Source organism: Limulus polyphemus, unplaced genomic scaffold (assembly GCF_000517525.1).
Source record: "Limulus polyphemus unplaced genomic scaffold, Limulus_polyphemus-2.1.2 Scaffold3579, whole genome shotgun sequence".
NCBI classification, from domain to species: Eukaryota; Metazoa; Arthropoda; class Merostomata; order Xiphosura; family Limulidae; genus Limulus; species Limulus polyphemus.
The window spans coordinates 93481-105948 of NW_013669189.1; the positions used below are offsets into that span (position 1 = coordinate 93481).

The following is a 12468-nucleotide window of genomic DNA, read 5'->3' on the forward strand; positions in this document are numbered from 1 at the left end:
CCACCCCCCCCACCCCCCCACCCACCACACACACACACCACCCAGTTTTCAAATGTAACATCAGTAACGATGGTACTTAAAATAAAAAAAAAAAAAAATGTAGTGGAACAACAGTAGATAATTTCCTTTTGATTTTACATAAGTAAAAAATAAATATTTTTTAGAGTACTTAAGTAACAGTAAATCCTAGAAAAGTTACTTGTGTTACTTCATTACTCCCTTGGTGTTCTTTGCATCTTATTTCTAAAGAGCAAGATGTTTGTCCTATGTATTTCTTGCCACATTCACAAGGGATACTATAGATGCCGTGCTTTTGTTCTTTGGGTAGAGATTCTTTTGCATTAGTAGTAAGATATTAATTTTATGAGAAGGTCTGTATACAGTTTTTACGTCACTGCTCAAATTATTAAAAAGTTTAGTGATTTCATTTGTCATTTCTGGAAGAAAAGGGAATGAAACAGATTTATTGTGTTTTTTGTTATTGATAGGTGAAAGGAATTAGTGTGACATTCTTTATGTTTTTAAGTTTAATGAAAGTCCTGTCTCTGATGTTAGGACTGAAACCTCTAGATAGTGCTGCATTCTTTAGGTAGTTTAATTCTGTTAGTAGGTCTTCTTTGTGTATGCATAGTTGTATGGCACAAGTTACATAGGTGAAGTAGGAGGATATTTTTTGTGGTAGTTGGTGATTAGATCTTATGTGTGGTGGGATGGTGATGGAATGAGGTTTCCTGTTTACACTGTTGATCACTTGGTTGTTTTCTGTTTTTATATTAACATCCAAAAATGGGAGGCAACTGTTGGATTCTGTTTCATGTATGAACACTATGATATTGGGTCTTAATGTATTAAGGAATTCAAAGAAAGTAAGTAGTGCATCTTTTCCATGTTGCCATATATTGAATATATTATCAATGTATCTTAGTCAGATTTCAGGTTTGTGTGTGTGTGTGTTTGAATATTTTTCCAAACAGTTCTTCTAAATCATGCATGTAGAGGTCACTAAGTATAGGAGAAAGGGGGATTCCATCACTAGTCCATTATTTTGTTTGTATAATTGGTATTTGTATGTAAAATTCTGTATTCTGTGAGTTTGATTAGGTGTTCTGTTTCAGGATTGGCTTTTAGTTTGTTTTTTTAGGCAGTGTAAAGCTTGTTCTGCGGGTATGGAGGTAATTTGAAATTTTATGTCAAAAGATACTAAAATATCTTCTTGATTAAGTTTGAAGTTTTTTGATTCTGCTGACAAAGTCCAGGGAGATTTTAAGAGAATGTGGGCTAGTTTCAAGTGGAGGGTTTAATTTTTTGACTAAGTATTTAGTGACATTTTGTAGTGGTGAGCCTATGCTTGATACTATGGGTGTGTAAGGAATGTTATCTTTGTGAATTTTTGGAAGGGCATAAAAACGAGGGTGGAGGGGGTGATAATGTGTGGGGATGAGGAAATTTGTTTCTTTAGCAGTGAGGATAGGGTTATCTTTAATTAGTTTTTTAATGTTTGAATGAACTTTGTTGATAGGGTCATGTTTGAGTACAGTATATGATCCATCATTTAATAAAGTGTTGTACCTGCTTTATAATGTGAATTATATACTACTACATGTAACAACCTTTATCAGCTCTCATTATGTATGTATTATTGTTAGATTTTAGTTCTTTTAGGGCATTGACTTCATTTCTGTTAAGTCTGGGTTTTAATTTTATGTCCTTATATGTTGTATGTCTAGAGTGTATGTTAATCCTGATTTTTTTTCTGCTTCATTTAAAGAGCTGATGTTAGATTCTGTGGTGGCAATGATTTGCTCAATAGGTACACTTCTAGGTTTAAGACCAAAGTCTGATTGTTTGTTAAAGGTTCACTAGAGATGTTTATAACTGAAGGGGGAAGATTAATCAGTTTGAAATTTTACACCTCTTTCTTCTGGTTTTCTATCAGCTTCTTGAGTTTTGTTTTTGTTGGCCCTTTTCTTTTCTGCAGTATTGGTTGATCTAAACCAGCTGGAGTAGTCCAATCTTCTGGGATTAGTTTGTTGGCAAGTTCTAGGTGTTTCCAATAGAATTGTACTTTTAATTTGGAGATATTTCTTCAGATGGCTTTTATGGTGGCTCGTAAAATTGCAAATTTGATTTTCTTGACCTGTCGAGAAGTTGTAGAACACTTAAGTTGAACGAAACTGGGGATGACTGGATGTTTTACAGTTTAACAGGAACCTTAAATGTTCTAAGTTCTCTCGGTGTTATATTCTAAGCTTAGTATTAATCATACCTGAAGAAGACAGACCAATGTTCTGTCAAGTATGTAGTATGTTCCACCATGAATAAAAAATTGTCCTTATGCGTATAAATTGTTGTGTGCCTACCTGTTGATGGGACTTTCTCTTGGAACTCTAATCACTCTCTTTTTTTTTAGCCCCTAGTTTTTGACTCATCTTTTCTCTAACATCATCAGACCTTTCTGGATTATGATATTGTCTGGACATTTCTGTGTTTTGAGTTATTGCCTTCTTATCCATGTCAGAGTACTCAAAACAAGTATTCATAATATTTAGGTTATGGTCTGCTATAATGGTTATATTGTTGTTTTTTTTTCTCATGTTGTTGGCCAAGAATCATTGAGTTTTTATACCTTGTACCCTTATATTCCTTTTTTTTCCTCCCCAAGACGTGGTTGATACAATAAATGGCCAAGTGTTTTCATCTGCTGCCCTTTTTCTTTTTCTGTAACCTGTCGGAGCTTCTTGTTGCTACATGAAGCAGTCTGTGAAGACTGTAATAACTTATGTATTCCATGTAACCATAACAGGAGGTATGAAGTGTCCTTGTCTTTTTATCTTGGATTGGATGAAGATTCTTATATTAACACTTCCTCATGTAGGGATGAGGAGCTGATATGTTTATCCATGGTAACTCAAAACAGAGGTGATATACAGCTATGTCCCTTATTGCTGCAGCTCAAAAATCTTTGAACCACTGTTGTGCCTTTTTTTATTTGCATGGTACAAAATAATGTATTTTTCATTAAAAGTCAGAATGATAAACCATAATAATAATAATACTCAAGTCAAATGTTGAAAATAATCAGTCAATGAATGATATGTTTTGTAATTTTTACTTCAGTTGAACTGTTTTCTTATTTAATTTACATTTGGTTGAATGCATTGGGCAGAAGCTGTATTATTAATTTTACTTGTGTTAGGAATATATTTCAATACTGGTACACAAGGTCTGATTTAGACATTAAGGGGCCTAGGGCCAAACACGATTTTGAAACCCGTGAGGGTTTACTTACTAACTGCAACCATTACTAATAGGGCCTTCTATTATTACCATCATTATTTCTAAGATAGTTTTTTCAATAATTTTTTTGAAATATAAAACATTTTTCAAGAAATAAATTTCAAAAGAGAAGATGTTACATCAAATTGTTTTAAAGTTTAGGGTGGAAAATGAGGCCCTTAAGAAAGAATGGGTTTTTGTGCCCAGACTCCTTGGGCTTTTGTAAATCAGGGCCTACTGGTACATCTTATAGCCTTAGTGAGGGTGGTAAACATTTTTGAGAACAGAACTTCTCAAATATTAATTAAGACCATATAGCATCACAATTTTTTTTGTATATACTTTTTTTCAACTATTATTCTTTTAAAAGATGTGGCTGGACAAGTTAGAGGAAGTATTTTAGTAAGGACATTTGTTTTTAAGTGTAGAGAAAGTTTGTGGCTTATAATATATATATATATATATTATAGAAAAAACTCATTATACCTCATTTCTGGTTTGTTTTCTGATTTTAAATAGTATATAGGGAGCAAAACTTTCTAAGGAAAACATATATCTAGAAACTTCAAAAGTTGACTAGCCAATCATTAATTAAGGTGGCTGTGAATGATGATGGCTGATGTAACAGAACATCCTAAATACCTACAAAAACATTTCTAACAAAGTGAAAGTTGGAGTAAGATTGGTAAAAAAGAAAGAGGGGTTTCAAAGTATTTCTCAGTAGTAGATGGTTATGATGCAGCATATTCCATACATCAATGTATGTACTGCCAATCAGCAAATTCCATACATCATCACATTTACTTTCAAGCAGCATATTCCAGTAAAAATAATTCAAGACTGCCGAAGCATTTATCAGCGTGCTATAATTTCCTAGGATCTGGTTTTGTAAAACAAAATTCCATAAGGAATTTAAGGTAAGATCAAATAAGGTGCCAAATTTTTTTTTGTAATAAATGTTCATTGTCTTCTAATGTTGATGCTGATGAAGATTGAGTTAAGCCTAATATTTTGTAAGGTGCATTAAAATGTAAGTGAAAGTACAGGATCTTACAATAGGCCTACACCTACTTTACAAACAGAGGTTATCAATTTTACATTACCTTTAAAAAAAATCTGTGTGTTGATTTTTAAAAAATGCATAAAACCTACTGAAGTACTAAGTGATAATTTCTAAAAATACACGTTCTTGTATATTTTCAGTGTTTTTGTGAATATTCCTCACAATTAAGTTCTTTACAATTTTAAATCACTGGTAAGAAGTGAAAATCTGGTGCAAGTTGTACTGTTTATGTGTATATGGCTACTATTGGTCAGTACTTATACTCCACCAAGAAATCGCAATACTCCATTCTCAATCAACCCAGAAACTGTAACAAGTTGGCTCAAAGATGAAAGGCTTTTTAAATGCCTTCCATTCAACTTGTCTACCTTTGTAGATTCTTCTTCAAACTTCAAGGTCTTCTTTACAATTGTTAACCATTTCACCATTGTTTTGTTTCCTCATAGTTACTGTAGTTAAACCATTTATATAAGCATTACAGTTAAGTGTTAAACAGAGTAACAAAAAACGTTATATATGATTCCACTAGAACCATATGACCCCATGTTAACTCTTGAGTAGTTTATCATTGATTATTATTTAGCATATTATGTTATTCAAATTCAGTAACAATGGTTATATAAATATAACATCATAATAATCTCAGTTTATGAAATGGATATTTCTTTTACTAACTGTTGGACCATTTAGTCATTATAAGACAAACTAGAAGGGAGATTTTTAAAACATCTTTATATTGTAATGTAAGTTTTATGAGACTGAAGCAAAACAATGTTCTTAAAATTGTGTCAAAAGAATGAGCATTTTCCAGAAATGTAAATAAGTTGGAAACAATTTTCATTTTGAATTTTATTTGTTAGAAATTAAAACATAATCTGGTCTTGTGCTAAGTGCATGAGAAATCACTATTCATGCCTATATGCCAAAAGTTGCTCACACAACACATACAAAGAATCACCTCGCTGTAGTGAGGTGTGATCTTGAAATAATGATTTGTAGAGTCATTTTGATATGAATTATTTACTGAATGACTTCTTTTCTCCTTCTCATGTCCTAACCTTATGTTTTCCTTTCCAATATGAAAATTTTGGGTTCTTGTTAATCTATAAGTGTGGTAAGATACTGAACTTTTTTTTATTTAAAAGTAATTGGAAATTTCATTACTTCTGAATGGACAGATTCCACTCTTCCTTCTTATGTCTAAGTTTGTGTATGTGAAACTAGAGCAGGGTGATTATGTGGTTTTGCTAATCAGTTAATTGCATTAAACTAATTGATTAATACAGTATTCTTCAAATCAAGGTACACATTGGAGCAAAAAAAAAAAAACTTGGAGTTGGAGGTAAGTGCTGCTAGCCAGTTGCTTTCTTGGCATTATTCAATTTAATGATAATTTCAGTTTATGGACACTAATCAATGTAATTTATGCTCATTTAAATTAACTTTTGTTTCATCCATAGGTAGGAGTCTTTTTCTAAGTTCAAAAATTTAGTTTTTGAAATATCATAAGGAATTTACTGTAGGTGTATTTAGTCTGTTATGTATAGCTTGCAAGTGTTGTGGGGTTAAAATTTTATCAAAGTTGAGCCTTACAATTTCCTACACAGTTTAGTGTTGTGTGTTGAAATGGTATTAAACTTTAATATTGATATTGTGAAATAGTTTGCAATTTATCTATTAAGGCTTTTATTGTATGGATTACTTGTCTTGTGGATTAATGTGATGATTCCTTATCGGAAATCCAGGAATGTGATGAAACTTTATTGTTATACAATAAAGTTAAGTCAAAAATGTCATCAGTTTTCTTTTTAAGTGTTATTTCGTCATTGAAAAACTTCCAGTAAATGTGAAAAAGGTGCCACAAGAGAGATGTTAGTTTCTTTGGATACTGTTGATTAAAGGTAGATGTTAGAATGTGGGTGAAGTATGTTAATTAAATTTTGAAAAAATTGTTTTTGGATACAGTTCTTATGTGTGTGTGTGGTAACAGTCCTATTTATCAGGCTCGCTGATTAGCAATGATTTTTTGATTGCAACCAGAAGTCCTTTTTAGTACAAGCATTAGGTCAACACTTTTAACGTGATTTATTTTAAGTCTTAAATGTAGGCAGTATTTTCTTTAAAATATTACATGAAAATAAATAAGACTACTATGGGAAGATTGTTAAGGCTAAAAGTAGATATCTTCAATAAGTTCCAATAACAAAATTACAATTTGATAATATAAGCTTACATTTAAATACAGCATGACTTGAGATGATAAAAAGAAATGAAAATGGGGCGAAAACTTTTGAAACCACAGTATGATATTTTCATTCATTCATATGTTGCTTATAATTTTGTTTTACTAGATTTTGTAAATTTCTATAGTTGTTTTTTTTTTTTGTTGATGTGATTAACTTGGCTTGTTTAATGATAGGAATGTAATCGTTCAGCAAGGCACATTTCTCTAAGGATTTGAATAGTGAAGTGTGATATGTTAGATCTTTATCATAATAAGCCTGTTTTTAGGTTCTTTTTAAATCCTGAAGAAGAGATTAGAATATAATCTTCTAAAGTGCATGATCTTGGGAAAAGTCTGGTAGATTGTCATCAATTAGTATTCAGCATAACATGAAATGTGCTTTTATGCAACACAAATTTTCAGAGAAGTGGGATGCTCTATGACAAATAAGCAATTTTTGTGTGGGGTAACTTGTGAAGACAACAAAATCATGGTTTAAATGTACCTAAACATCACATGTAGGATTTCTGTATTTCACTTTGAGAGACTTTACCATTTTACAGTTGAGGATTTAAAGTTGACCTTGTTAAGTGTGGACAAGATGCACAAGTCAAACTTGAATTTTGATTATTGGTAGATCGTGTTGTATTTCTCAAAACATTTGTAATTTGTTGGTATAGAAAGAAATCACAGTTTATTAATATCTTATATGCTCAGGCTCGTTCTGAATAACAGTTATATACTGTATAAATCTTCTTCCCAGAAACTATTTATAATCTATTATACATCGTGTCTTTATCCTCTAGAAGCATTCAAAATTTGACAAAAAGTGATGTTTTTTGGAAAGAGAGGCAATGCCTGCACAAGTAAATAACACTTTTGAGTTCAGTTTCATCATAGTTGTTTTTTGTCAAATAAAAATTCTAAATAGTAGCCAAAAGTTCTATTTTCCTTTCTTTAAAAACAAAAACTGCATAATCCAAGTTCGATTATGATTTTACTGTGATATACTTTGTTAGTACATGGTTATAAACTTGTTTTTCTTATTGTTGTGTATGTGGGGGTTCCGATATTAATTTTGGTAATTAATTTCACCACAAACTTGTTATTTGTTAAAGAAAACGGGTCTGTAGCTTTTTTTATTTGTGTTGACTACCGCCCGATCGAAAGCAAGTTTCTTTGGTACTACATGATAGATGTGAACAAAACTGTTGTAAAATCATCATTCAATAAAAGTGAAAAATGTTGTTGTTTTTTTTTTTTATTGAGTTTCTGAGTGGTTATCTTTACAAAAGTATTACATGGATTATAGTAAAGTATTAACAGAAATAGTTTTGCAATTGTATGTATAGTCTGAATTACTTATATAACACCTCCAAATTCATACTTATCTGTAAATAAATAAGTAATATTCATCTTGTGATGAGTATAGATGTCAAGTAGCTGTGTGCCAAATCCAGTTTGTAATTGTATATATATATAGTTAATTGGTTGTGGTGGGACAGTGCAAGTACTTCTGCATGCAATCTATATTTGGCCATTAAATGTTAGTGATTACACAAAACAAAAACATTGCTTATTCAAAGCAGAGAAATTTAAAAATTTTTTTTTGTATGTTAAAAACTTGATAAACTAAATAAATATTCATGAGATATGACTGCTTGTAATGAAAAATTGAGATTTAAGGAAACTGCATTTCCACCATCCCTGCTCTCAATTTCGTAGATACCGAGAAATCCAGTTTGTGTTCCGCTGCCCTATTTATATGTACAATGTGATAAAAGTTTCCCTTGCAAGCTCAAAATATAGTACAGAGATATTCAAAGTTTAACATCTTATTTCATGGAAAAATAAAAATTTGAACTATTTAAGATTGTTTTGTGTAAAGTGAAAGCATTGAAAAGCATCAAATATTCTGTGCCATAACTACCATTAAGATACAAATAAGTTACACAACTCTACGATGTCATTATATTTAGCAAAAAAAAATCTAGCAATCTATTAAAAGTCAAATGTTTTAATAGACAAGTGTCTATTGCAGTCAAAGGGGTGAAAATGTCTTTTTTTTTTTATTACTTTAAAACTGCAGTAAACATAATTTCCATTATTTTGCATATATAAAGCTGAAAGATTGTTCTAGTATATCATTTTGAACTTAAAGTGTACTTTGTGCATCCTGCACTCTTTGAATTAACTTTATGTAATTCTGTTATAACAAACTGTACTGAAAAGTGTTTTTAGTTGATGCTGTTAGCAAATATTCCAGTTACTTGCCAAATTTTATATTGCATCTCAAACCCAGTATGAAACCCAACAAGGAACCAAATATATGCAGTATTAGAAGTACTTACTTTAATAGCTTCAACATTTGGAAGTTTTATATAATTAGGTTCTCCATATTAACTCACTTAGAGATATAAAAATTTTTTTCACTATCTGCTAATGTAAATTCTAGTAAAAATTGCATCTCTCTATTATTTTCAAAAGAAACTAGAAATTTAATCTCCGCTAAATATGTTTCAGTTTCCTCTTGACAGACTTGATTAAAACTAGATTACCAGTCATTAAAAATAATTCTTTAAACTATATGTACAAGAGTATTTAAATATTTCCAAACTAAAATATTAATTTAAAATGTATACCTTTTAATAATTGTTACAATTTTTGTACTTTATCTTTAAAAAAGTAATCAGTATTAATCAAAGTAAATTACTACAAATTTAGTTATTTCTTTATTGACAACAGCAACTCATTATCACAACCTTTTACAAAATTTAATATATTTTATCATGCAGCTTATTTTAGGCACTTAAAAGATAATCAGAGAGGAAAAAAAAATATGTATAGATGTTATTGTAAAATCATACTTCTACAGCTCTATGCATTTTATTAATACTTCAGTTTTACCAGTTGTGGAAACAAGTTATATTACATACACAAATAATGAATTTATGATATTTCAGAAATGTGTGTTCAAAAATGTATATAAACCATAATTCACAAAACCCAATAACCCAAACTCTTTCGGATGGTACACTTCCCTGAAGAAGGAAAGTTTAAAAGATGTTAATTCAACATAACTTGCAAAAATAAATTTTACTAATTTAAGCTTATTTCTACACTACTAAATTACCTACATAATGTTTTGTCTTAATTTCTGCAAATAATCAAGAATTAGAATATTTATTATGACTTGGAACTTAATTGTCTAGCTCCTTATAAATGAAATGAACAACAGTTGATAGGTTATTATATGCAAGGAATCAATTAAACATAAAACATTTCCAACTTGAACACTTGTGAGCTAACTAGTCAACATTTTTTAATATTATTTTCATACATAACTCTGGCATAATATTGAGGGCTAGAACATTTATTTCATGTCTTAGTTCAGAGATTAATAATTATGCTCTGTGCATTCTATTTCAGAAACACCTGAAGAAAGCTAAATGGTTGGTTACTAAATCACATTTAACCTAATTGAATCATTTTCCTAGTAAAAGTGATTAAGATAAATCCAATATATATATATATAAATATTTTTAAAACTCACCTCTTTAGACTCCAAATTCTCTATATATGCAACAATTCAATGAACATTCATTTGTGAAACAGCAAACCACTGTCTAAAATGTGTGTTAGTTAATACCAAAACATGGGTATTGATTACAATCACGTTTCACAACAGTTTTTTCATTTTCTCTGTAGCACAAATAAACTTTTCCTTCCAAACAATACTATTAAATATATATGTTCACTTTATTGGAGATATAATGTGGGTCTTCTATACAAAGGTTTTTATATAAATTTGTTAGTTCTTTCTAAATTTTCATTTCACAACACAGTTTATCAAGTGATTTTAAAGTTTTCAAGATGAAATGTCCTGGAACAAACAACTAACCCATTTTGGTCAGAATATACTTGTACCATATAATTATAGAATTCTTTCTTATATACAGAAAAATATATAGTTTGGAACTTAAACCATAAGTGTACCAACACCAGAGTTCATGGTTAACTGTCTGGTTCCATTATGTAGATACAGTTTTACTGGCCTTGTCTGTGCATATTACAAGACAACAAATGTGAGCGAAGGCTACACTTAGAGGTAGTAGCAAGGGAATACCTCAAAGATAGATCTTCATGTGGGTTGCTTTTGGCTGGTTCCGAAACTTCCTCATTCACTGGGCACTCAGTCTCACAACGTTCAGTAAGGGAGGATAAACCCTCACAAGAATTCACTGTATCAACTGTGGTTTGACAAATCGGCATTTTTTTATGTGCCAACTCCTATCAAATGCAACAAAGGTATGTCAGTAAACAATACTGCAAGTATGAACTTGAAAACCCTACACATCTCTGTATTTTATATACTATGTGACTGCTTTATTATATCAACATTACTCTAACAACATACTCCCTGTTGTAAAGTTTTATAAAAACGAAATTACCACTTCCTTATTGGTGTGGGTTGTTAATATATAGGTTGATTCAGAAATGGAAAGGTATGGAATCAGGAATCCTGAGCCTACCCCATGACAATATTATCGTGGTCATGTCCTTTCCAAATTGCATTAATATGCATCATACTCCCAAACATAAACCAATCTTTTGGGTGACAGACTTTAATTGTCCATAAATTCCTTAAAACTCGTACAGATGTTACACACAATCAGACCTCTGAACAAAAATGAGCAAAACAAGTAGAAAAATGTTCAGGATTTAATGTATCAAAAATGTTATTGCTTCCATAAGTAAGTAAAAGATATACCTTGTCAATAGCTTGAGATTTTTCAGTTTGTTTTTTCACTTTATAATGAGCTCTGGCTATGGCTAAAGTTGCCTGGTGAACTTTGCAATATATCCTTTCTCCTTCCAATGTGTAAAAAACAAACATCCCCTCTCCTGTAAAACAGTGCCTGTGAAAGATTAAAGTAGTATTAGTTATAAAAAAAAAATCTAACTATTGTGTCAATGTTCCTCAAGAAATTTATCAGTATCAGAAGGCTGCATAGTAGAAACATTAAACACACAAAACTTGCTTAGTTGTTAATGATATATAAACATTACAAATTTATCATCACAAGGATTTTTCTATGATAAAATGACATACAGATGTCACCCAAGTCGTACTCTAAATGAGCAATTGGTAGTATTTACTAATTGATTAATTGTGTAGTACACACACACACACAACACACAAGAAAGGAAGAAAAAAAAAAGTGTGAGCTGCCATCATAACTTTTCAACCACTCTGTTATTTTAACATAGTATCAATCTTTCTATTTTCATCCACATTATTTTGGTTTTCTGAATTTCCCTTGATTTCACATCATAAACCACTTTTGAAGGTTGCCATTTGTTAATTTTGCAAAGAAACATAGAATATTTTGCATTATTATTATTACAGATAATCTGGACATTTCATACTTGGTGAATGAATTGCAAATGTTGACCTAAAAACCACCACCACGTGGTAGTCATTACATTTGATTTTAAAATAGACAGTAATTCCACACTGATCTTCTATAAATCAAATAAGCTGATAACTAAATAATGAAAACATGTTTCACAGTCACCAATAAGGGTAGTAATTTTTTTTTAAACAGACACGTGTCATAATTGCAATTAAAAATAATAAAGCAGCTAGTTAGCCAATTAGTATATGTACATTATATGAATGGGATAAACATAAAGATTTGAGTATTCAGAATATTTAGTAGTTGCCTATCCTACTCACTACACAGTAAACTTATCTGATTTGATGATGGGGGGAAAAAAAAAAATTACAAGCATTGTAACTCAACTAAACATATTGAATATATATATATATATATATATATATATATATATATATATATATACTATACTACTACGTACGTACGTAACGTAACGTTACGTACGT

At 30.6% G+C, this 12468-nt stretch overlaps 1 protein-coding gene across 2 annotated transcripts in view; it reads right to left on the reverse strand.

The window, feature by feature from the left end:
* Positions 1–9282: 9282 nt before the first annotated feature.
* Positions 9283–12468, reverse strand: part of LOC106469626 (docking protein 5-like) — an 11944-nt gene continuing 8758 nt past the window's right edge. For both annotated transcript variants that reach the window (XM_022398208.1, XM_022398207.1), the window contains exons 6-7: positions 11335–11482; positions 9283–10853 (exon numbers count right to left, since the gene is read on the reverse strand). In XM_022398208.1, the coding sequence (XP_022253916.1) occupies positions 10611–10853; positions 11335–11482 (391 nt within the window). In that variant the 3' untranslated portion in view covers positions 9283–10610. The remainder of the gene's footprint in view (positions 10854–11334; positions 11483–12468) is intronic.